Consider the following 25,316-nt stretch of genomic DNA (forward strand, 5'->3'; position numbering starts at 1 on the left):
AGTCCTGTGTCCCCCACAAGAAGCCTTTTCCATAGCCGTGTGCTTCTCCTGGGCTGCCTCCCCATCAGCTCGACAAGAAGCTACTTGTTTCAAAAAAAAAAAAATCATTAGCAGCTCAGCCCTTTACTCAAACCTATTGCAGAGAAGGTCTCGCTTTCTCCTCCTCTCTTTATCCTGGGAGATGCTCCTTAAACTTGCTGTGCAGAAAATACGACCTTTTTTTCTCCTCATGTGCACTTGTTCTCATTCGCAGGGGAGAGGGCACAGCACTCAAGCACACATAATAACCTTGCACTAGCACTGCAGATATCTGTATGTTTTGGGGTTGTTTTTTTTTTCCAATGGTTCTAGTGCCAAAATATCTCAGGCACAAAAGGATTTGGACCCTACATTTACACCTAATGATCTGTACAGGCGTCTAAGGAAACTGCACAGTATCCCTGCTAATGGCTTCGAGTAGAAATGCTTCAGGCCCTGGCTGCTTCTGGTGCTGCTCAGGAAATTATGCTTTTAGCTCCCGAATGCAACAAAAACCTCTCCTTACTGCTGCAGACATGATGGCTTTTCTGGACAGAGGAAAGGCATTGACTGAGCTAATGCCATTAACCACCTTTAAGCACACACAGATGATGTAAAGCAAACACCTCCCGGTCATTCAGCAACTGGGGTTAAGCTTAACCCAGCCTGTGAATTCCCTGGTGTGCCCTGCTCTTGGGGTGCTTTATCACTGCCCTGCTCCAAGTACTATGTGTTCCCACCCCAGGAGACAGCAGGCAGTGACAGAGAGCCCTGGGCATTGACCTAGGGCACTTGTGATCCCCAGGGTCCCCTGCTGTAACCAAGGCAGCCCCCACTCTGAGGAAAGCACTGCAGGATAAAGCTTCTCTGGTGTTGCATTTCCCCCTCATCACCTGCCCCTTCCCTCCCTAGGAAAGGCACAAAGGGAGCTTTGCCTGAGAAGGAGCAGCAAGATGCGCTTTTTCTTTTGCGAGGCATGTCTCAGCAGTGACAAATCCAGCAGCGGCCACAGTCACCTGCTGCATTTTGCTGCCCATTACAGGCTGAGCGTGACCAGAGCAAGAAGGTGCCCGTCTGGATGGGGACTCCCCTTCTTGCCATTACCCCTTCCCGTGCACACCACCCCAGCGTGCCTCCCTCCTCAGACTGACTCACACTGAGGCAATGGTAAAAGCTTCTCCCTGGTGCGGTGGCAGATTTTGCAATCTGTTTTAATGAGGTATTTACAAGTTCGGAGGCTGGCTCCTTGCACAAGAAGTGCGGCCTGGCCCTGGCAGCTGGTTGGGCTTTTCATTGACATTCCTGCAACTCGCCCCATTGCAGCACAGTGGAAAACATTTAGACATCAGAAATGCCTGATTAATTACCCTTTAATTGATACCTCCATTCGGGGACAAATGAAACCCGAACATCTCCACTGCTCCGGGAGCCTGCCACTTACAAACAGATTTACAGCTAAAAATACCGCAGTAGTCCCGTGGCTAATCAACTTCACTGCTTACCCTGGGTGAGGTTATGAAATTGTCTCGGGCTGGTGCTGCGAGCAGCGAGGGACCAGCTCCAGTGGCAGCGCACGAATGCAAACCCCATGAGGGCTGCTTGAGCCAAGCCGAGGATCCAGCCAGAGCCCCCAATACGAGGCTGCTCGCACGTTCCTGACTGTCATTAAAGGCTGCAGAAAGAAAACCTCATCCCTATGTCTCATGAGACTTTAAGTCCCCGGTGTTGTTTCCCCAGTGTAAGATTTCCATCTGGCTCAGGAATTGTGATCAGTGTTTTCAAGGGCCTTTCTGTGCAGTGCCCTCCTGCAGCTACAACACGTCCCATGGGACCTCTTCCCTCCCCCCTACTTCCTTACAGGAATGCACAGAGAGGCCAGATCATCACAGTGACCCCAGTTTCTTTTAAATTACTGTCATCTTTATTTTCTTCATGTATGTGCAAACAGAGGAGATCGCAATGGTGGTGTTCTTAAAAATAACAAAATGTATTTGCATACATTTCCCTATGTACAGGTGAACAGCCACAAGTAGAGTCTTCTTTTGCACAGCAAAAGATCTAGAGCACTGAGGCCGGGGGACAGGACTGGGGCCCCAAAAAGGGTCTAACTTAGAAATAACAATAATTAAAAAACAAAACCTTCGCAACAGTGCAAACCTCTCTGACACGACAGCACGATGGAGTGACTTTAATGGAGAAAACGGCTGGGGGGGCCCTCGGATGTGAGATTTCTGACTGTAAACAAGGTGCAACACCTCCCTCCCGCCGCCCTCCCCGGGGAAAGCTATTCCAGGAATTTGGCAGATCTTCAAGGGCTGAGCCGGAGGTAAACAGCCGGCGGCCGCCTCTCCTCCTCGGGCCACGATGGGCTGGGACCCGGCTCCGGTGCCTCCGGTGCCGCTGCCTGGGATGCGGCGGGACGCGGGGGCGCCGCGGGGAGCCCGGAGGGACCGTCAGCTCCTGGGGGGGCCCCGGCGGGGCCGTGCAACTTCGGCGGAGCCGGAGGGGACCCAGCGCGCCGCGGCGGGGCCGTGCCCTCCCGGAGGGGACCCAGTGCACCCCGACGGGGCCATGCACTCCCGGAAGGACCGGAGGGAACGCGGTGCGCCCCGGCGGCGCCGCGCACTCCCGGAATGGCCCGCGGACCCCCGGCGCGGCAGAGCGCTCATCCGGTCTCGGGGTCGCCGGGGGACGGCTGCTCGGCGCCGTTGCAGGGCGGGGCGGCGCCGTCCGGGCCGTTGCTCTCCAGGGAGGACTCGCTGCCTGTGCTTTCGCCGGAGAGCAGCCGGCGGACGCGGAGATCGGCGCGCAGCGAGCGCAGGTCGTTGCCCAGGCTGAGCTCGCCCAGGTCGCGGAGAAGCTGGCCCAGCTCCGGGCCCTCGCCGCGGCCGGCGCCGGCGCGCAGCAGCTCGCCCTCGGGCTCGCCCAGCGCCTCCAGGATGTCCTCGCAGTCGCAGTGCATGGCCCGCTCCTCCTGCTCCTCGCCCAGCAGGTCCTCCGTGATGGAGCCCAGCTTGGGCGCGCTGCGGCTCCGCTCCACCGGTGGCTTGTAGCAGCACTGCCCGTTGAGCAGCTTGCGCAGCGGCACCAGCGGGATGCTCTGTTCGCCCACCAGCTGCTGCTGCTGGTGCCGCGCGTCGTCCCGCTTCTTCAGCCGGCGGAACTCGGCCAGCGCCGTGGCCGAGGTCTGGTAGAGCAGCAGGGCCATGGCCTTCGCCTTCTCGGGCTTGGAGACCAGCACGGCGTGGCAGCGCAGCATCACCGCCTTGTGCTTCAGCTCGTGGCGGTAGATCCAGGCGAAGACGCGCGGCAGGCGCGGGTCGGCCACGCAGTAAGTGACCCGATGCAGCAGGTAGAGGTGACCTGGCCGGCGCAGCCCCTTGTCCTCGGCGTGGGCCATGCGGATGCCCTGCGCGCTGATGGTCAGCTTCATCTTGGTGCCCTGCCGGCCCGCCTCGCTCTTGCTCCAGATCTTGCAGACGGCCAGGTCGGTGCAGCCCTCGCCCTTGGACTGGATGGTGGTGGCGTTGCCCAGGTAGAGCACGGTGTACGTGGGGTCCTCGCTGGTCACGCGGAATTTCCGCCGCTTGGAGCGGAACATGCTGCCCACGCGGTGCAGGGCGCTCTCGGGGCAGGCGCGGGCCAGCGAGGTGAGCGCCGAGTAGTGCACGCTGACCGCGTACCCCTTGGGCTTGCTCTGACGCCGCGCCTCGCCCGCCACCAGCTCCACCTTGCTCCGCTTCCAGGGCAGCATCGCCCCGCGGAGCCGCGGCTAGGCGCCGCGCCGACGGCTCCGGGCGCGGGGGGGCATGCCACGGCGGCGGCGGCTGGGCTGCCCGCCCGCCTCACATCCTTGCGGGCGGCGGGCCGCCGCTGCCGTAGATATAGGCGGGCGCCGGCGCTCCGCGGGCGCGGAGAGGGGAGGCCCCGCGCACCGAGGGCGGAGCGCCCGCTGCCCGCGGCCCGCCGAGCCGGCGGCGCGCTGCTCGCCGCCCGCCCGCCGCCGCCGCTCTGCGCCGCCCGCCGCGGCGCCCCGGCCCCGGCCCCGGCCCCGGCCCCGCCGCGCCGTGGGGCGGGCTGGAGGCGGGCACGGGGCGGTGCCAGCCCGGCCGGGCCGCTCCCTCGTGTCCCCTCTCGCTCCGGCCCCGCGGAGCGCGGCCCCCAGCGGGGACACCGGCCGCTGCGCCCCTGGCCGCAGAGCGGGGCGCCGCGGGGACCTGGCCCGCGATAAGCACGACCTCCCCCCGCCACCTGCCGCCCGGCTCCCCACGGCCACGCTGCCGGGGCGGGGAGGATGGAGAGGGCAGCGGGGCCCGGGGGGTGGTGGTGGTTGTAACCGGCAGCTCAAAACCTCCCAAAATGATAAAAATCCCAAGGCCGCTGTGGGGCCCCACGCTTCGGGAGAACCCGAACCCCGGCAGCCTTCCCGGTCAGGGCGTGCCGTGCAGGAGCCCCACTCTTGCAACATAATCTTCCCTTTGATTTGGTTAGTCCGGCTCTGAGAGCTGAAGAGCCTGCAGCATATAAAACCTATTATGTATGAGTAATGCTTTGCTCTTTATTTACACGCAGCAGCCGAATAACAAGAAGCTGTCTTGTAATTTCTTGCTGGGGTTGCTCGAGTACAGTCACAGACATAATGAGAAAGTTGGTCTCTGTGTCGTTGCTATAGCTTCTCATGTCATGTATCATGTCGTTTGCCAGAAGAACAGAAATTCCAGGGTTGTGGAGAACGGCACTTCGACAGTGTTTGAATAAACGCTCGACAAAAGGGAAGCGGTACGTACAAGTGCAGTGAAATATGTGAAGGCCTGTTTAAAGTATCTGACAAATCATTTCTGGAATTTGGATCAATTAAAATCAACCCGTGTATAGTTATCATTATCGTTATTACCATTATTATTGTTATAGCATTATGCCATCTAGCAGATTACTTGGGAACTGCAAGTGACTACTTGAGATGGGCGTCAAATTGTTCAGCGCACTCTCTCATTTGCTTACATTTCAAAAATCCCCCCTCCCTGGAGGGCAGCGTCGTCAGCGCCATCCCCTGAGGCTGCTCGGCCACAGCCGGTACCCGGGGACGCCTGACCGCATCCACGGTTCCAGAGGCGGGTGGTGGGTGTGGATCTGCAACACGCTGCATTTCCTGTCTTCGGCAGCTCTAGCGCAGCACTTTTGCAGTGTTAGGAAGGCTGTGGCTGGCCCTGAGAAGTGAACGTGTTGATGCTCTCATTTTCCTATGGGAAAACTGCTGCATGGGCTGGGCATGCACTGGTCAGCACATAGGAGCTGTTGCACAGCTGAAGGAAGCTGGCTGTGCCCCTTGGTGTAAAGCCCAGGGCCCACTGAGATGCCTGTTTGGCCTCTGGGGCATAGTCCCATGGGGACTCCACAGGAGTCCGGGGGGGCTGGTGAGGGGCTGAGGTCCATCCCAGTCAGCGGTGCCCAGCAGCAGCCACCCCAGCTGGGGGTCCCTGCTTTCAGCCCTGCCTGGCCTGACATGGGCTGGGGGCCAGGCACTCATTGGGACCCCCTGCAGCTCTGCTGGTGCAGAGGGCAGGAGGGAATGTGTGCCATGCTGCAGTCCATTGCAGGCAGCTCCTGACAGCCTGCAGGACCATCCTGCTGTGTAGCGGGGAGACAGTTTGTACCATTTATTCATTTCACCCCTGAAGCATCTGAGGTGCTTTTCTGTTGCCTCCGTTGCCTTGCAAGGTGAAAATGGAAGACACTGCTGTGCACAGAGAATAAATCCAGCGGGTTAGGGTGACATGTGACACTCACACGAAGTGTAGCTCTCCTGCAGTGCCCGCAGAGCTGCTTTCTCCCCTCGAGCTGTGCTGCTGAACCAGCGTGGTGAGAGTCCGCAGTTCATGCCTGTGCTTGGCGGCTGCCACCTCCCTGAACAGTACCTATGAGCTGCAAGGCCGAGAGCAACCCCGGCTGCTGCTCTGAAACGCATGGGCCCAGCAGCCTGTCTGTGGGAGAGGGAGTTGCCTTGCCAAAGCCTTGCCTGCCTCTGGCTCTGGGCAGAGGAGCCCTTCCTGGGTCTGGGGCTGGTGGCTCCACAGGCAGGGGTTTGCTCTGGGTGGGACGGAGCAGGTGAGGACCCCCCCACACCTCCCTGTGGCACTGCCTCTGGAGGGAGGTTAGTGCTGGGGGTCTGGTACACAGACACTTGTGATAATGACTCCCACGGAGCTGCTTGCAGAGCCATGCTGAGCTCTGCTGTCCTGACTGAAGTGACCCATGTTCAGGAACAAAGACCTTAAATGATCACACGTGGCTTGCTCAGTCTGTGAGCCCTGTGTCTCTCCAACAGCCTTTGGGCACACCTTTCTGCAAGCCTCAGTGGCATGTAAGGTGAGGAGGAGCCCCAGCCCCCTTGCCCTCCACACCACCTCCCCAGTTCCCAAGTCAGCAGCACTTCCTTCTGCGTTGCCTTCTTGGGGTAGAGGTTTCCTTATCAGCCCCTCAGAGACCCCTTGGGGGCTCCAAGAGGTGATCAGGGAGCAGCAGCATCCCTGGCGTAGCTGCCTCTGGGCCAGTTGGAAGTGCAGGGCAGGGAAGGTGTCTTGTGGTTACAGCCCTGCTCGAGGATGGAAACTGTCGCAGTTCAGTTCCTCGCCATGCTTTCTCACCAGTTGGTGTGCCAGACCATTGCAGCCTTCCTTGCTTCGTTAATGGGCCCAGTTATCTTCAGGACTGTCTATTTCCTGCTGTGCAATGACTGCTTCAGTCCTGAGCATGGAGGATTGCCGCATGCTTCAGCAACAGAATAATACATTGCAAATCGTGGTAGCCTGTGACGGATGGCAATTCCAAAGCAAAATGCTGACCCCCTCCTTGCCCCATGGTGGCTGAGTTGCTGTTCCACAGTGTTTGGGTGAAGTCCAGCAGCAGGAAGCTTGGGACACCTGCCCGAAGTGTGGCACTATTCCTGTGACACTGGATGTCCATATTTCACTACCAGGAGGAGAGACTGAGGCACAGTAAGAGGGGAGCCTGCCCTGCGGGGCCAGGGTGCCGGGTTCCCAGTGAGCACGAGGCTCACTCCCTGCCTGCGGGGCCAGCAGCACCCATGCTGTGTAGGACATTGATGCTGGGGCCTTATCTGCACGACCCTGTAGCCCAGGGGGAGCACAGCAGCCTGCTCTCTATTTATGCAATACCCCAGCAGCTCCCGAGCATCACCTGCCTGCGTGCACGCGCCAGGAGAGCTTGTGCGAGGCGTGGGAAAGTCTGTCAGATACCATCTCTCCCCATGGCTCCGTGCCAGGAGCGCAGCGAGTGCTGCACTTGGCTCTTGGCAGACCCCCCCTCCTTGCCTCCTCCATCCTCCTCCTCCCCTGGCCGCTCCAGTCACCGCTGGAGACCATGGTTGCACCCTAGAATGAGGCCATAGGCTCCAGGGTGCGTGCTGCCCTGCTGGGGCATAGGCAGGTGGGCAGCTGCCCACCGCTTCTGTTGGAGGGGGATGCCAGGCTGCCTGTGCTGGCTGCCCCAGGTCCAGGGTCTGCCCGATGGGAGAGGGTAAAACCCTAGTGAGAGCAGCCCTGCTTTGGGGATGGGTTTTGTGCCCAGCAACTGGAATTGGAGCTGATGTGAGTCTCTGGTTGGGGAGAATAGTGGAAAAAGGTGCTGGGAAAAGTTGATATGACAAGACCAAAATAATTCATGAGAATGTATTGATTTTGTCAGCTTATGAAAACCTCCCAGATGATAGCAATGGAGCTTGTGCCACAGCAGCTGAGGTGGCACAGTCAAAGCGAAACATTTCAAACTGGCATTTCAGTATTTTCCAAAACAAAGTATTTCAGAGGCTCTGTACGCTAAATGTCAACATTTCAATTCTTTGTTCCGGACTGGGACAAAGGAAATTCTGAACTGTCAGGATTTTCCATGTAATGGAAAGATTGAGCAGCACCTGGGCCCTGCGGGCCATCGATGTGGGCAGGCAGGATGCTACAGCCCCCAGCCCTGCCAGCCGTCAGCTAGGTCTCACCAACACTGGCTGTAGATGGCTGTATGCTGCTGTGAGCTGGGGCAGCCGGAGATGAGTTGGTGGGATAGGGGACAGCATCTCCTGCTCAGGGAGAAGAGTCCTTAACAGCCCATAATGGATGCCTCATGCCGCCCCTGGCGCCCTCCTGCCCCTCTGAAGAGGATCAGCATCCCATTTTGCCAGCCACCCTGCCCTGGCAGGGCTCTGGGGTGATGGTGGGTGGTGTGAGGACTGTGGGGAGCCCATGCGATGGTGCCGTGGCTCCCGCTGTGTGCACCGAGGGTGATGCCAGTGCAGGTCAGGCTGCCGCAGCCCAGGGGCAGCGCCAGGGTCGCCAGGGCCGTGGCAGCGGTGGCACACCTCCACCGCGGTTGTTTTTCAGCCGCTGAGGGCGGCACACCCGCTTCCTGCACGGGCGGCCCCGGCACTTCCTGCACTCGCAGCTATAATTAGAAGGGCAGCCGGTGGCCAGGGGCGCAGACCCCTCCTCCCGCAGGGGTCACAGCACCCTCGGGGGTGCTTGCCGCGCCAGTGGGGCTGTGCAGGTAACTGCCCTCCCACCATGCTGCCAGCCAGCATGTGTAGAGGTGATGTAGGGGCAGCATTTTCTGCTTGACGCCCCATACTGGGGGCTGCCACCATGGGGCCATCACTGCCTGTGTGGAGAGGAAGATGGTGCAGGCAGTGGTGGGCAGTGGGATGAGCCTGCCCAGGCAGAGCCAGCACAATGGGAGCTAGAGAAATCCCCTGCCAGCTTCCTGCCCGGTGCATTGCACCGTCAAAGATGCAGGCAGCTCTTTCTAATTAGTCTTCCCCCACCCTGCCAGGCAGGGATGTGATTTTATCTTTAGCGGAGTCTAAAACACTTGCTTGAGGGCTCCAGCAGGATTGGCGCCTTGACAGGGCTCAGCCTGGGCCAGGCAGAGCCTCCCCAGGGTGCTGCTCTTTCTAGAGAGGACCAAGACCTTCACCAAAAGATGGGGGAGCTTGCGGAGCAGGCTCTCCCTTTTCTTACTATGCTGGCACACTTCTGGTTAAGGCTGGAAAGAAGGGGTTCAAGCAGCTGCTGTTGTGCACAGAGCAAAATTGTCTTGGTGTTCTTGCAGGAGTTCTTTGGGGGGGTTCTTAATGGGTCTGCTTGTCAGGCTGAGGCTGGCAGTACTGCTGAACCAAGCATTGTGAGCCTACATGAATAATGAATAGCCATCACATGAATATTTCAGAGACACGGCCCTGAGATCTCCCAGAGCTGCCTTAGAGGAAAATGGAGGAAAAGTTGTCCAGAAAGAACGATGTTTCCTTTAGGCAAAAATGCACTCGTGTAGCTGGCTTTTGGAAAAGAGTTGCTGCTGCTAAATAATTCTCAGGATTTGCATCAAAAACTGGAACAGTGGTTTGGCTTGAAGGCAGAAGAAGTTGGGAAGGAAGCCAGCCCTTTTGACACAAGTCAGTACTTACAATGTGTGAGAAGGACAGCAGATTTTATTTCATCTATGCAATAGTTTTGTGAGAAGTCCCAAAGCTATGGCTACCCTCCAAAGAGCCGGCAGTGCTGGGCACTCAGTTAACACGCTTCAAAGGAAAGGCAAGAGGTTCGGTGATGCACAGAGGGTGCTTGCTCTCCCGGGACAGCATTGCAATCCAGCCTGAGCACTGCTGTCAAAGAGCTGAGTTGTAAAACAAGGCCCAGCAGTGAAAATAGTCTTCATTTTGCAGCTGCTGCATCATATGGGAGTGGGCTGCAAATCAACAGGTTTATTGGACTTCTCAGCAGCATGCCTCTCTCCTCTGTGCTCTTGTTGGCTGCCTGTGCTCTTAGCATGCACACGCAGGTGCCAAGCTGCCTCTTCAATGCTCTTGTGACAGCATTTTTCCTGCTGTGGCCCTTTTCACTGCATGCAATTAATCCACGCATAAATGTCTTCTAGGAGAAGCAGGTTGTTGTGTTTGGGTAAAACCAGAAGCACCCTGTTGTGTTGAGGTAGGCACAGCAGAGCATTAGGAGCAGGATGGGAAACATTACAGTTAGAAATAGGCAATTAAGACTCTAGCCAAGGCTCTCATGTCTCTGTCACTCAGATCACCCAATCTGTATCTCCTTCAACACTGCTCTGCTCAAAGTGAGCCTCACTGGGCTGCTGGCATCAGCGAACAGAAATAATTCCTTAGTGTTTATGGAGTGCTCAGAAATATATCTGTTGCAAGAATGAGGGCAATTTGGGCATTTCTTCAGCAGCTCCCACGAAGGTGGCAGAAAATATCTGCAGTGACTGTCCCTAGAGCGCTTCAGTCTGGAAATAAGGAATAGTACGGTGAAAAGGGCAATGTGTGGGAAAAACATTCCAATAAAAATGCACAGGTCTTTGCTTTTCAGATTACCCTCAAACCTCACTGCCCCCAGGATGCACAGAGGGTTGCAGGCCATGGAGCAAGCCTGAACCTCCTTTTCCCACCATGCCAGCACTTCTGCCTGTCCCCAAGTGTCTCTGTTTCCAGTTCATGCCACTGTCTGCAGCTGCCCATGTCCCATGGAGGTGCATCAAGCCCCGCACTCCATACCGGTGGCTGTGTCACCAGCCAAGGACCCTAGTAGTCCTTGGTGCTGCGGCCATGCTGCCAGGGCTGTGCCGATGGGATTATTAAAGCATTTTGCCCCTGGTTGGGCAGCCTGGGAACAGCATTGCGTGTGCCTCGGCTGTGGGGTTAGAAGTGCTGCCAGACCCAAGGTGTGGGGAAAGGCCGGGCTTGCTGGCTGCTCTGGTTGATGATTATGCAGTGTAGAAGGAAGGTAACTTTTTACTGAAGTACAAAAGAAATACAATAATGAGCACTTACATTACTGCCTCGGTGCCCACATAAAGACCTGAAATGGTTTTGTTAAAGATGACTTGATTAAAATGAATTTACTAAATCACTGCGTGCTGTCTGCAGCCCACAAGCCTTTCACTGAAGCACCTCACGTAAATGTAAAGGTGAATACTGGGTCCCCTTTCATCTGTCTCATTTGCCTTTAGGAAGCAAAGGAGGGGCTGGGCCAGGCTGGCAGTGGTGGCAGAGCCTGGGATGAGCATGGCAAGGGTTCAAATTTACGTGGGAAATTCATGCTGTATGGTTGCTGGCTTTGAGAATGAGAAGAAAGGAAGAACTTTGTCTTCCTACTGAGCATTTATCATGGGGAGGCATCACGTATTGCTGAGCATGTGAAAAGACCACTCCTGCCCACAGGGTGTTGCACACTGCTGTGCTGCTGGTGGACAGCATCTGAAGTTAAGCTTTGACTGCCTGTGTAGGCAGTACCTGTGTTTTCCAGGTATTAGCCAGGTTATTCTCCAGTTACAACTGACACACATTACAGAGTTACAGTCAAAAATGTCTGGCCTTAACCCAACACCCATAAAAGAGAAATGGTTCATAAATCAGTTCACTGTGCAAGAACAGGTCAAGTTGTTTATTAATTTAACATTCTCTCCCATCTTGACCCGGACTGGCCACAAAGGCTGCTGCCAAATTGCATTTGATGGCTCCCTGGCTGGGCAAGCAATGTTCTCCATCCTGCAGAGATTGCCCAGGCTCTGACTAAATTTCGGCAGCTACCTCATAGCACACCTTCCATCACCGCATCTGAGGTCCCTCTTAGTCACCATCGTTCCTTGTATGCACTGTTTGCTGTGCTGGGGATGGGGATCCTGCGTGGGGCTGGGTGTGCTACAGGGTACAGGGGCAACCTTGGCTCAGGAGCTTGCAGCCTTCCCTGGAGGGATGCACAAAACCTCTGCCCCCGTTGCCCACTGCCGGGACAGGGTTTCGCACGCCTCGCTGCCAGCATTGTTTGCTTCCCGGAGATAGTATCTGTGCTAGGCCGAACCGGTGAGTGAAACCGGCCCCTGCAGCTGTCGGTGCTGCCATGGGCTCTGCCGGGGCTCGCAGCGCTGTCTGTGTGTTGTCCCTCTGCCAGGGCTCCTTGCAGCAGCGCAGGGCTCAGGGTGTTGTGTTTAGATGTGCCCCAGGCTTTATTAGTGCTGTGTGTTAATGGTGGGGTGGTGGTTGCTGTGGGAGTGAGGGAGTTAGAGATGGGTGTCAGAGAGGCATGTCTCCATGCTGAGCACCATGGGGATGGCTGGCTGGCTGGCTGGGCGAAGGGGTGAACGGACAGATGGACGGATGGACAGACAGACGGACGGATGGACAGGTGGATGGATGAGTGGGTGGGTGGATGGATGGATGAATGGACTGACGGACAGACAGACAGATGGCTGGATGGCTGGACGGATGTATGTATGTATGTTTGGATGAATGGTTGGATGGATAGTTGGGTGGACGGACGGACAGGTGGATGGATGGGTGGGTGGATGGATGGATGGACGGATGGACAGATGGGTGGATAGATGGACAGACAGATGGACGGATGGATGGTTGGATGGAGGGATGGGTGGATGGATGGACGGATGGATGGATGGATGGATGGATGGACAGACGGATGGGTGGATGGTTGGATGGAGGGATGGAGGGACGGATGGACGAATGGATGGACGGATGGACGGGCAGGGCAGCATGGAGATGATCAGCGCGATGCGCAGGGGTGCTGGCAGAGGGGCGTGCTGCCGGGCAGGGCAGCGTGCGGAGGAGCGCCGGCGGATGGCATGGACCCGCGGAGCGCCAGGGCGGGCGCGGGGGCCCCGGGGGCCGGTCATGCGGTGGCGGTGCAGGTGCCGAGGCGCCGCCCGGCGGCGGGCGCAGGGAGCGCGGGGCCGCCCCGGAACGCGCCTGCCCGGAACGCTGCTCCGCGGGCGGCGGGGCGCGGCGGAGGGGGGGGACCGGAACTTCCGTCTCCGGCGGCGGCATGGGCAAGAAGCGGGGCGCGGGGCTGGGCCGGTCCCTGCAGCGGCAGCGCGGGCTAGAGCGCCGCGGCGCCTCCTCGTGGGTACGGCGGGAGTGGGCGGGCGGGCGCGGCGGGTCCCGGGGGCGGCCCGGGCTGACCTCGTGTCTTGTCCCCGCAGCTACACGCCAGCGAGGTGTGCGGCGAGCGCGGCCCGGAGCTGCGGTCGGCGCCCGAGCAGAGCCCGCTGGAGGAGTTCTTGGCCACGGCTGAGCTGGCTGGCACCCGCTTCGTGGCCGGTGAGGGGCCGGGCAGGGCCCTGGGCAGCGGCGGGGGGGGACCTTGGGGCTGGGAGGAAGATACAGGGTCTGGGCGGGGCCGGACGGGACGCGGGGCTGGGAAGTGGGACTGTGGCTGGGGCTGGCAATGGGGTTGTCCGGGTGGGGGACCAGGGGGCAGGAGCTTGGGTCCTGAGCCCGGGCTGGGGGTGGCAGGCAGGGATGGGGACAGCTGCCTTTGATCGTTGTCTCTCCCTTCCTGCAGAGCGTCTGAACATCCAGATCGTGTCTGCCCAGAGCCGTACCGGCCTGCTCACGGCACAGGAGGCCCAGCACGTCCGGCAGCTGCATGAGGAGAACCAGCAGTTCCTGCGCATCCCGCGGAGGTGATCCCCGCAGGGCGGGGCCTGGATCCCCCTCTGCTGGGTGGGCTCAGCCCCTCGGTGGCTGTGAGCATGGGGACAGCGTCCAGCTTTGGTTTTGGGGAAGCCACTACCTAGCCTGCCTGAGCCTGCTGTAAGCTGCAGCACAGGTGCCCGCGCGCCATATGGGTGCTGCCAGCACCAGGCCATCTGTCCTGATTGTGTGGGTTTCCTGCGCAAAGCCTGGAAACTGAACTGCTGGAGCCGGTGCATCCAGCTCACCTTATAAACCTTTACAGAGCTCTCTGCATGCTGGGCAGAGAGGTGAATCTCCCATCTTAAATGCTTTGAAAATCTTAGCTTGAAAAAACAGCTCTGTGAGATCTGGTGTGCATAGGATAGTGTCCTCTCAGCTAGTGGAGTTTGGAAGGAACAAGATAAAAAGGTGTGCTTAAAGCTGCTGAAGACAGGCATGCACACGTCCAAGCTGTAACCATCTCAGTGTAGCTGAATGTGTGGTGCCTGCATTCTTTATGGATGTTTCCTGCAGTGAAACTGGTGTAACTGCTACTTCTGACCACTCCAAAATACGCTTGTCACAGGCCATGCTGGGATCGGACAACCAGTGCGGAGGACTTGCAGCAAGCTGAGAGGGAGAGCTTTCTTGAATGGAGGCGACAGCTTGCCCAGTGAGTATGCTACTTGTGACTAGCTGGCATTTGGAGACACAGGAAACAGTGGATTGTATTTATCCTTGCTGGGCCAATAAAATTAACATCAGTAGTTTCCTGTACTTCTTCTGAAAGGCCGGACATCCTAGCCACAGTCCAGACATGTATTTGTGGTGAGCTCTGCAAAGCTCTCTTGTGTGTGTATTCCTGTACTGTTTACAGTTACAATTTTTCAGGATGGAGTGTGATGTTCTGCTTTTGCCTGTGAAGTGGAGTCTTGGTGAATGTGTCCTCTAAGAGCAACAGTACTGCTCTGAATAGGGTGCAGTGCTGCCAGCCCGTGTACAGCAGCCTGTGCTGGTCTGGTTCTGCATCTGCTGGCCTGGAGAAATAGGTGATATCTGCTTACACCCTGCAAGCACGCACACTTGCCCTGAGTAAAGTTGTTCAGCTGGTGGTAACAGCAGCTCAAGGGTTGTAATAAAGCCCATTTCAGGTACCATCCCCATATTTTCCAGGTGGTACTTGATTGAATAATAACTGCTGGCACTTGTGATAACTTCTCTGGCTTATTATTGTGGCTCTGAAATTTCATGGGCAGACTTTTGATGAGTTTTTGCTCTTTCCATAATTTACCACTTCTCCTTTGGTATGATGAGGGGCCATTGTGTCACTGCTGAACTAGGGCCACTGACACCAGTTTACCCAGGTGCTAAATCTGTTTGCAAAGCTAGCAGAAATAGTACCTGTATATGTGTCTGATTTGATAGAATATCTCTGAAACTAAAGCCTTCTGGATCTGGGGAAAGAACTGGTGGTGTGCTTATTGCCTGACATGGGCCAAATAGGATCTTTTTTCTGTTTTTCCTTAGCCTTGAGGAAGAAAAAAAGTTAATTCTAAACCCCATTTGAACGTAACTTGGAATTTTGGCGTCAGCTTTGGAGAGTCATTGAACGAAGGTAAAGTATATCTCTCTCTGCTTTTTAAAAGTGATGTTTAATGTGTTTTTCCTGAGTTAAAGCTTCTGAGTCAAGCTTCAGTATCTGAGCACAGGAAAAACAATTACAGTTAGTAATGTTTTCTATCAGCACTGAAGTGATTTGTTTTAAAGTCGTCACAATGTGATGTGAAGGCAGGCGGCTGCTTAGTGGCTCATGCTTGCCCTCAGCACTGTGATTCTGCAGGCGGTTCACTTGAATCTGTGATGGCTTTTGAGAATCCTGCTGCTCTTGGCCTCTGCAGTAAACTCTGTGTGGGAGGCCTCTTGAGAATGCATCTTGGAGGTCTTCTGCCAAATTAACCCTTTCCCCTCTTTGTCAGCCACACAGCTGCAGCCTGATATTCTTGGGCGGGAGGCAAGAGAGATCAACAAATTCACGTTAGGAAAAGAAAGAGCCTCTTGGTCCTTGGCCTCTTGCCATGCAGAGGAATTGCAGCAGTGCACAAAAGACAAAAGCCTGTCATATCACAGAAATAGCTTTGTTTGCTCTGCAGGCTGTAATACAATAAGAGTGCTATCTGACTTTGTTAATCTAACTGGGGCATTAAATTTCACTAGTAATTAAGTTTGAGATCATCTCATTTGATTTTCCTAAAATTGAAAAATACTTCACCAGTGGGTCATGGGTGAGCTGGCCCCTTTCACAGAAGTGGCTTGTGCTGGGTGCTGCTGGGCCTTTGGCTGGGACAGAGCTGGGTCAGGAGCATCCACTACAGGGTATCGCTATGTGCAGTGTGAACATATTGTATGTTTTGAGGGGGGCTGGAATACGTTATTAGTGCCTTTCTGCTCTTGTTGGAGCTTTTTATTTCATGTAGAGTGAAAATATTGTCTCAGAATCAAATAAAAGTTTTCCAAGTCTCGTACCTTGCCAGAATAATTTGATTCTTTTGTCAGCCTTTCTTGTGTTTGCTTCAAGTGAGCTTCAGGAGCGTGATTCAGTAACTTCTCGGTATCCCATCCCACTACCATGGTGTCAGCTTTCTCTCATGTTGATTTTGGAATTTCTGTAACTGTTCAGTACCTCTTTGTACCCATGTGGCTTATTAAATGACTCCCTTGAGGGGGTATTGATTTTATATTTGTGTATTTTATTTTTTATATGTAACCAAGTGCCTAGTGAGGCTTGAAATTCTTTAATTCAACCTGTCGTGTTCTGAAGCTGTCCTGAGTTAGAGAAATCACTGTCAAAGAAAATAGAACAGTATGTGCAAGCAAATTGTCTGCCTGGAGACTCCTAATGGAAGTGCCTGTAGTTAAACTAGTCTTTTTTTCAAAAGGAGGTAGAAAGTTTATATGGCTTTCTTTTATTTTTGCAGTGATATCGTAGTCCAGATAGTAGATGCTAGAAACCCCCTTCTGTTTAGATGCCAAGAATCTGGTAAGTAAATCACTTTCTTGAATGTTGTATTCATTTTATTTCTTATAGTTTGTGTGATTTATTTTTGTTTAATACACTCAACCACCTTAAAGCCGTTCTGTTGTGCCTAACTGGATATGTATTTATTTATGCAAGTATTCTGGCATCGAATTATATTTCTTCAATGTTTTTTGATATTTTACATGGAATGTTGGGGATTTAGAGGCAGTTCTGCAGATATTATATTACAGATATTACATTGCTCCTCATTACTCACTAGAATTGTCTGCACTTAAAGGAATTATCCTATTTAAAAGCGTGGTGGAATAAAAATGGATGAGGATTACTGCACTGAAATTGGAGGATCAATAATTATTGAAATGACAACTTTTTAATAATTAGAACACTGTGCATCAGTGAGTTAATGCAATTGCTCAAATAACTGATCTCAGGAGTTCCTGCCATGAGGTGCTGATTAATATTTTGTCATAGCTCTAAGTAGACAAGGTGTTGGCACATGTGGCCAGAAACAGCCCGTATTGCTGTAGTTGCGTGCTCTGGTTTGTTATTGTAGCTGTCTGCTAAACACCAGTTCCGTCTAGCCCAGGGGATGGTAAGCTTAGCTATCACTGGTGTTGAGTCGGATGGGATAACTTGTCTTGCTGCGTTTATATCACCTTGAGGGGAGGAGGAGTCCAAACCAGAGTACAAACTGATCTTTCTCTTGTTTTCTTCAGGAAAGTTATGTTAAGGAAGTCAGCAATGACAAGGAGAACATGATCCTGATAAACAAAGCAGATTTGCTGAGTGAGGAGCAGCGGGCTGCTTGGGCACAGTTCTTTGAGAAAGAGGGTGTTAAGGTGGTGTTCTGGTCAGCTTTGGCAGAGTGCAAACGGCTGTCTGGAGAAACAAAGGTACTGTGGGTGACCAGTTCAAACTGGGTATGTGCTGGCTGCCTCTGATAACTTCCATTGCAGTTATGCTTGTGATATACCTGCTCACCTTTCTAGGGAAGGTATGGTCCTCATCTCAGGGAAGCATTATTGTAACAACCTGTGTAGCTATAAACAGTATTTTAATGATTGATTCGGGACCAAAAGTGAGTACAGTAAAATTGTGAACAAAGTGGTACACCCTTGGTCACTGCATGCTTACAATTTTCTTTCAAGGTTGATGACTGGATAAGTAATGCTGAACTAAATGTAACTGTTCCTTGAGGTTGCTGCTGAATAGCTACAGAAACATCCCTTGTAGATCTGTTTGCAAGCCCTTGACTTGTTGAAAGAGTTGGAATCCTTTCCAAGAGGGATGCTGTGAGGGATGTGGTTATCTGTACACAGGATCTTTCTCTCCTAGGGAGGGGAGGTGTTTCTTGGAGAGGCCTAAAAATACTTGAGGGCCTTTCTTTGCCCACCGGAACAAACTGTGCTGCTACCCCCAAGTTAACATGTTATCATAATGTGCCACTTTCAGGTTTTACCGGGTTCATTTGTTACCGCCATTGCTACTCAGCTGTAGAATATCCCATATCTCCTTCCAGAAAATACTTATTCTGTTCAGCTGGTTTACAGCCCTTGGATAAAATCTTTTTACAGATTGATTTAAAGTGTTAATTGTGTTTCTTTTTGGGAAAGAAAAGTCAAAATACTGTTGTTATGAAAAGGTCTTTCTATTTGAATATGAACTGTTTTGCTAACAGTCCCTCTTGGGAATACTTTTTGTCATTCTCCTAAAACAGGCTAATTTTTTTTTACATCTTATTTAAGACCTGTAAAAAAACTCTGCAATTTAAGCAGTGAATTGTCAGTCCTTGGGATCTGGCTGATGAAAACACAGTGGACTGCGCTGCAGCAGCTGCAGTCAGCAGCAAGACTTAGTATTGTCTTTGCATTTTACCTATGAAATACTGTTCACACAGGAACTAGATGCTGAAGATGTAGCAGAGAACCCAGGTGATTCTCAGGATGAAAGCTCCAGTCAAGAAGAAGATGACACAGCACAAGATAGTGCAGAAAGCACATCTCCAGGCAATTCTTTGCAAACTGTAAACCAAGTTCTGGTTAGTGATGATGACAGTAATGATGAATATGAGGACTGTGAAGACGATGAACAGGAAGCCTGGCAAACCTGTTCTGAAGACGAAGGTGGGGACAAAGTAAATGCTGTTGCTCCAGAGAGGATGGAAAGCAGGACTGATGGTGCTGAAGTGCAGCATATAGTGCAGGAGCAGAACAGGAACATCAGGAACTTCAGCCATCTGGTACAGAGAAATGAGCTGCTGGAGATATTCAGAACCATGCACAATGGACCAAAGGTGAAGGATGAGGAAGTAAATGTTGGGCTGGTGAGTTGGACTTTGTGTTTAAATGGAACTTGCTTAATCTAAATTTTAATTCCATATGCCTTCCATGGGAAAAATTCATCCTGTAGCCTGGCTTCCTGTAAGGGTAAAAAAGTTAGCAAGCACAAATTACTGAGAGTTTTGTACAAAGATTAATTCTGAAGTTCCTGAAGCTCAGTTTTCCCCACTGCTTGCTGCCTTTTTTTTTTTTTTAGTACATTTTATTAAGGTACTTTTGTGTCAGAGCTCTGCCAGTGTTCTGGCATTGCCCTGCCCAATAGCATTGTTACCATTCCACTTCTTTATCATTTAGGTGGGTTACCCTAATGTTGGCAAAAGTTCGACCATCAACACAATCCTTGGAAATAAGAAGGTGTCAGTGTCTGCCACACCAGGTCGTACAAAACACTTTCAGGTATTGCTAACAAAGAGCATTGAACCTTTTATTACTTCTTTTTTCTCCAGTGGAAAAGTGCTTCATTGTGAACTAGTTGCAACCAAGTGCACTCACTGAGAACCCTGTTTGCCAACCTGAACTCTGCCCAGCAGAGTAGGTTGGAGAGAGGTGGGCTTTATGTATATGGTTTTGGAATTTTAGTTCTTGCTTCCAAACTCTTGCTACAGTCTGAGAGTTGCTCATGAGACCTGCTCTGCAATGGGAGGTATATTCCATCTCCTGATTTTATTTAGGTAGTTTAGCCCTCTTTTTTCCAACACCACCTCTGAAAAGTGAGTGCTCCTCTGAAGAGCTTACGGTCAAGCTTTCAAACTGTCCTCCTTGTCCAGAGTCATTGCATAACTAGTAAGTCTAGTTATGCTACTGTTTTCATATTGATCAAGCTCTTTAATTTTGAAGTAGCAACTCCAGTGCTATAATGAACACTGTGGGATTTGTACTTGTGCAATCTCCTACCTGTTTCAAAAGGTCTAAGGGTTTCTGGAGTGCTTTCTTCTCTCCCATCAGATTGGAGAGCTGAAGATCTTGTTGCTCCCATCCGGACACCTTATTTATGAACTTTAGAAGTGCTGCTGTCTTCCACATCAGATTTCTTAACAACTTAAACAGGGGTTAAGTTCAGGTTAGGTGTAAGAAAGAAGTTCTTTACTGTGAGGGTGGCGAGGCACTGGAATGTGTTTCCCAGAGAAGTGGTAAATGCTCCATGCCTGGCAGTGTTCAAGGCCAGGTTAGACAGAGCCTTGGGCAACATGGTCTAGTTTGAGGCATCCCTGCCCGTGGCAGGCAGGTTGGAACTAGATGATCTTAAGGTTCTTTCCAACCCTAACTATTCTATGATTCTTCTATTTCCTTAGTTCATTGGCTGAGGCCAGCAGGGCAGATGTCTGTGTTAGTAGAATTTCTGCTTATTCTCATTTGCATCTATGTTTCTTCTATGCATGTAATTTTTTTTGTTCCTTTTTCCTCCATGGACGCTGACTTGCCTTGGTGAACTAATTGGTTATTTATTGTGTAGACCCTATATGTGGAGCCTGGCCTGTGTCTTTGTGATTGCCCTGGTCTGGTGATGCCATCTTTCATCTCTACCAAGGCAGAAATGATTTGTTCTGGAATTCTGCCTATAGACCAGATGAGGGACCATGTCCCACCTATTTCTCTAATATCCTTTGCATGGGGTTTGTGAGATTGTCTGCAAGCGCTGGATCGGGAGTATGCAATGTAGATGTTCCAGCCCTGCTAGGGGCACACATGCTCATGTGTTGAGGGTGGTGGGGACACACGTTGGATAAACGAGCCCTGCTGTGTTGGTTTTTCACCATCTCATTTCAAGTTTGTCTTGTCAGACTTACATTGTTGGTCTGGTTTGCAACAAAACCTGAAAGTCATTCTTCATGTACGCTCTTGGAATGACTGGGGCAAGATTATTTGTGGAGCTGAAAATCAACCAGGTGGTTTCCTTCACTAGCTGACGTTTGCCAGCATATCCCACGAAACGTTTTGGAAGCAACCTATGGAATAAATATCATAAGGCCAAGGGAAGACGAGGATCCAGATCGAAAGCCAACTGCTGAAGAGCTGCTAACAGCATATGGATGTGAGTGATGATCCCTTCAAAACCTATTGCCTATGCTGTGGGCACGGTCCTTAGGAGAACTATTTAAAGTTAGGCCCAACTCACGTTTGTCATGCATTGAACCTCCCCCTTAGGATTTGCCCTCCTCTCAGGAAGGGCCTTTGTTAACAGCTAATCTCATGTGTCTGTTGCAGTGGTGCTTTGCCAGTTTCGTCAGACAGACGATGTGATTGTGTTGAGGATGTTGATGTGCCCTGCCAGTCTGTGCAGTGTGATGCTCTCATCCTTTTAGATACCTTCCATCAACTCTGTCTTGAATTAGACTTTGAAGAATACAGTGAAGGATTATCTCCCTTGTTTGATTCTCTGAGTCAGTCAAATCTTCTCTGGCCTTAAAATAGAAATAAAAACCGAGCTGGTTTTCTGGTGGTAGGGAAATGTCAGCTCATTTCAGGTTAGGATGCTTCTGCAGTACCTCTACAGTCACCAAGTTCTCTTTTTTAGCCTGCTTTCCTCAGCAGAAGCTTCTTTCTAAGGGAGTTTGGGGGTTTGTTTTTTTGGGGGGAGTTGTTTTTGAGAAAGGATACAAATATGCAGTTAGACAGCAGAGAACAACATTACTAATTCTCTGGTTGTACTGACACAGAATGTACTTTGGATTTGGTTTCCAGATATGAGAGGCTTTATGACAGCTCATGGACAGCCAGACCAGCCAAGATCAGCTCGATATGTGTTAAAAGACTATGTCAGTGTAAGTGCATCCTGCATCTGGGTTTTCTCTCCTGCTAGGACGTGAATTGAAGGTTTCACTAGAGCATGAGAAGCACAGTAAAATTAATTCTATTTCTCCAGATAAAACCACTATATATCAAAATATTCTTTAAATTGGGCTATTATTATGTTTTAAAATAATAAATGGAACTTCTCAAGCTGCTTACTATTAAAAAGATGATTGCTTAAAAATATGGTGCCAGCTAAATAAATTGTGTCTTTAAAACAGGCAGCAGATATTCAGGAAACAAACCCATATTGTATAGTTGGACGAGTATTTGGCACTAAGGACTGTAGTGTTGTAATGCCGCATGCTTCTACAGCACCTCTTAGCAACTTATTGTTGGGTATTTCTTAATAGGATCCTCCAGTACTCCTCAGAGTTTTGCACAATATTGTTTGTAGCTGTACATTGCAGCTGGAAATGGTGCTTTGAAGTAGCAATTGTTGCCTGGAAGGAGAAATAGAGTGTACTGATAATCTGCTAGTGTGAGCACCTGGACTTCCAGGGCCCTTCTTGGGTTTGGCATTGTCTACTTTACTCTGTGTATCTCTGAGTTTTTGGGGTTGGGTTTTCTTGTAATAACTGTATCCCATTGCTTTCACAGGGGAAGCTGTTATATTGCCATCCACCTCCTGGCATCGACCCGGATGATTTTCAGCACCAGCATCGAAGGTGCCCAGAGAGCAGAACTGTGCAGGCCAATGGACAGGTGAAGCCTGAGAAGAATACCAAAGCAAAACAAATTGAAAATGTGGTGGACAAAACATTTTTCCACCAGGTAAGTTCTGGAGGAGACTTATTCTAGGAGTTCTTACTGCAGCGCTGGCGTGTCATAGTTAGTGGAAAACATAGCTTTGAGGATGGAGGAGTGCTGGCTTGAGTTAAAGGTATTACATGCTGCATGTAATTCCTACCCAAGGCCTCTCTGTTCATTTTTTTATCCCCTAAGTCACTGGGAATGTCCTGGCTGACTGGAAGATGGCTAATGTGGAAGACATAGTTGATTTTTTAAAAGGTCAGCAGGGTGACACCTGTCATCATGGGCCTGACATCGATCTTGAGCAGTCAGGAGAGTGACTGGGAGGAAAGACAACGAAGGAGGGTGGTGTGACACAACAACCTACCAGGAACATGGTTTTTGGACTAACAGATCCTTCAAACTAATCTTCCTTTCTTGAGATGATGTAATTAGGTGATGTGGTAAGCTTCTTTTAAGACAACTGATTTAGTACTGTATGGTTGTTTTGACTCAAAACCTGAAATGAGATTAAAAGAACACAAACTTGATGTAAAATCTAATTGAGAAATCTCGAAATGGAGAAAGGGACGTTTTCTAACTTGTATGCTTCTTGTTAGGTCCCCAGGATCTGTTTTGCCTGTACACTACAGAAAAATTGGTTAGTGACTCATAATGAAATGTCAAATCCATAACTGATTTAAGTCTGCATACCTGACAAGGATCATAACAGAGTGTTTAGCAGTGAGAGGATGGGTCATAGGTAGCATGATCCGTTCTGTTTGGTTAGCTGGATATGAACAGTATTTGTTTCAGCACAGCTAAAGATAGCCAGCATTTTGGAAACAAGAATTCAGGCGCTCTTCAAAAAAAAAAAAAACTCTGAGCTGTTTTCAGAAACTATGACCTGAAGAGATTTTTGGGATTACCAGACCTTCCTCTGGCTGCCCAAAGTGCTGTTGTGAGCTGAGAGCCCCGGCAGTTGCTTATCCCACGCTCCAGACTTGAGCAAGTTATTTTAGTCTCTGGCTTTCACAGACACCAGATTTATTTGCAAAGCCAATTTTGTTGTGTGCAGAGACTGTGAGAATCAATCCTGGTGCCATAGATCATGTCTGTTGGAGCTCATGTCTCGTCAGTGCTCTGTCCTGTGCTTGCCAGCGGTAGAAGCTGAGGACCTGGCGCAGTGAGGCGTAGCTGCAGACAGAACTGGAGCTTGTTGGCAGGCTTTACTCAGCTGTGTGGTGTGACCTTTCCTGCAGCTCTGGAGCTGGGGCTGAGCAGGTCTTGATGGGTTTGAGCTTGTCTGTATCTGGTTTTATTAACATGTCACAGTTTCCTTGTGGTTAACTTCTCACGGTCACTGGTGATTGTCTCCCTCTTCCAGGAGAACGTTCGTGGCCTCGTGTGAATGGGGCCGGGGCTGCAATGGGATACCGGCCCAGCGCGGCCTTGTGTCCTGGTGGCTACCCCAATCCTGGGAATGTTGTAGGAAAGCCTGTGAAAAAACATGGAAACAGGAACAAGAAGGAGAAAATCCGCAGGATCACTAAGCACCCTGGAGGCTTAGCTTGTGGCACTGGTGTCTGGCCTTCTCCAGGCAGGGACTGTGCTGTCCTACAGGCCTGAAACTGAGGGGAGTAGGAGAAGATAAGTCGGCATCGCTGGCTCACCTGAGAGCTCCGTGCTGTGGTTTGTCCTGGGCAGGGGGTGAGGCTGGCCTCTGATAGTTGAGCTCATCCCTTCTGAGAGCAAAAGAGACCTGGCTGTTAGTGTTATCTGGAAGCCAGCCCAGGCGTTTGTCTGCTGCTGAAATGTCCTTTCAATGGGAGCAGATGGAACTGTGGGGGAATGTTTTTTCCTTCCATAAAGGATGTATTTTGTAGCAGCTGGGATCAAAGCAAGACCTGTAAAACTGACTAAAGTTTTGGAACATTTGAATTTCAATGAGTGATGTTTGTTACACTTTGTGACACTGTTGCTCATTATTCTTTTTAAGCTTGTTGATTTGTGAGAATACTACACTGTGGTGAAAAATGTAGTAAAACGATCTTTATTTCCCTCTTCCTTCTCTGCTATATGAACCCTATTCTGTACAATCCGGTACTGAAGCCACTCCCTATTTCCCAGCTTAAGGCAGAGCACAGCACACCGTGCAAGGAAAATGCTGCTTTTATGTCCTTCACACTGAGCTGGTGTCAGTTGTTTTTCTGTGTGACTTCCTGTTGGTATTTTAAAACACGAGCTCCATGTGACTGGCCAAAAATCTGGTGCTAATTTGTCCTTAAATATATTTGAGATTTTACTTCCTATATGGTGTCATGTTCTGTCACACTGACCTAGTCACGGAAGTGTTATAATAGCAGATTTTAACTGTCTCTGAAACTAATTAGTATTTGACTCTAACTTGGGTCAGACTTAAGTGAGATTTACTTCTTGGTTACCCTGCTGAGAAAATGTGCACTTGGTGAGTGGTGTTCATTCCTAGTCCACCACACAGGGAGTAATAATAGGACTAGAAGAGCTCACAAAGACAAATTGTGCTTTGTTTTTAGGCGGTGAAGCAAACTAACAGATGATGCTGGTCTCTGATGCTAAAAAAAGGGATTGCTGTCTTGTAATTTTGAGCTTTCCAGGCCGTGTGGATGGATACATGAAAGCAACTGCTGAGCAAAGACACGGCAGATGTGGGATGTGCAACCAAGCTGATCTTGACTTTGCGACCCTTTGTGTGCTTGTACTGTACAGCCAGTTTGCAGTGTGTATGCGGAGGGTCATAGAATGGTTTGGGTTGGAAGGAGCCTTAAAGATCATCTAGTTGCGACCTCCCTGCCATGGGCAGGGACACCTGCCACTAGACTGGGTTGCTCAAAGCCCCGTCCAAGCTGGCCTTGAACGCTGCCAGGGATGGGGCAGCCAC

The 25,316-nt window shown here is 51.5% G+C and overlaps 2 protein-coding genes across 2 annotated transcripts; one reads left to right on the plus strand and one right to left on the minus strand.

Moving 5' to 3' along the window:
• Window positions 1-1,916: 1,916 nt before the first annotated feature.
• On the minus strand, window positions 1,917-3,957 carry FAM43A (family with sequence similarity 43 member A). Its single transcript, XM_030495796.1, has one exon. The coding sequence runs from the start codon at window positions 3,770-3,772 to the stop codon at window positions 2,684-2,686; it is 1,089 nt and encodes a 362-aa protein (XP_030351656.1). The 5' UTR covers window positions 3,773-3,957; the 3' UTR covers window positions 1,917-2,683.
• Window positions 3,958-12,838: 8,881 nt separating this feature from the next.
• On the plus strand, window positions 12,839-24,708 carry LSG1 (large 60S subunit nuclear export GTPase 1). Its single transcript, XM_030495572.1, is given in 16 exon segments — window positions 12,839-12,947; window positions 13,024-13,141; window positions 13,386-13,506; window positions 14,085-14,171; window positions 15,026-15,053; window positions 15,055-15,113; window positions 16,474-16,539; window positions 17,257-17,428; window positions 18,433-18,858; window positions 19,169-19,270; window positions 20,328-20,471; window positions 20,783-20,906; window positions 21,557-21,636; window positions 22,265-22,438; window positions 23,784-23,801; window positions 23,804-24,708. Coding segments are annotated over 16 exon segments (2,022 nt in total). The 5' UTR covers window positions 12,839-12,866; the 3' UTR covers window positions 24,026-24,708.
• Window positions 24,709-25,316: the final 608 nt, after the last annotated feature.

This window comes from Strigops habroptila, chromosome 8 (assembly GCF_004027225.2).
Source record: "Strigops habroptila isolate Jane chromosome 8, bStrHab1.2.pri, whole genome shotgun sequence".
NCBI lineage: Eukaryota > Metazoa > Chordata > Aves > Psittaciformes > Psittacidae > Strigops > Strigops habroptila.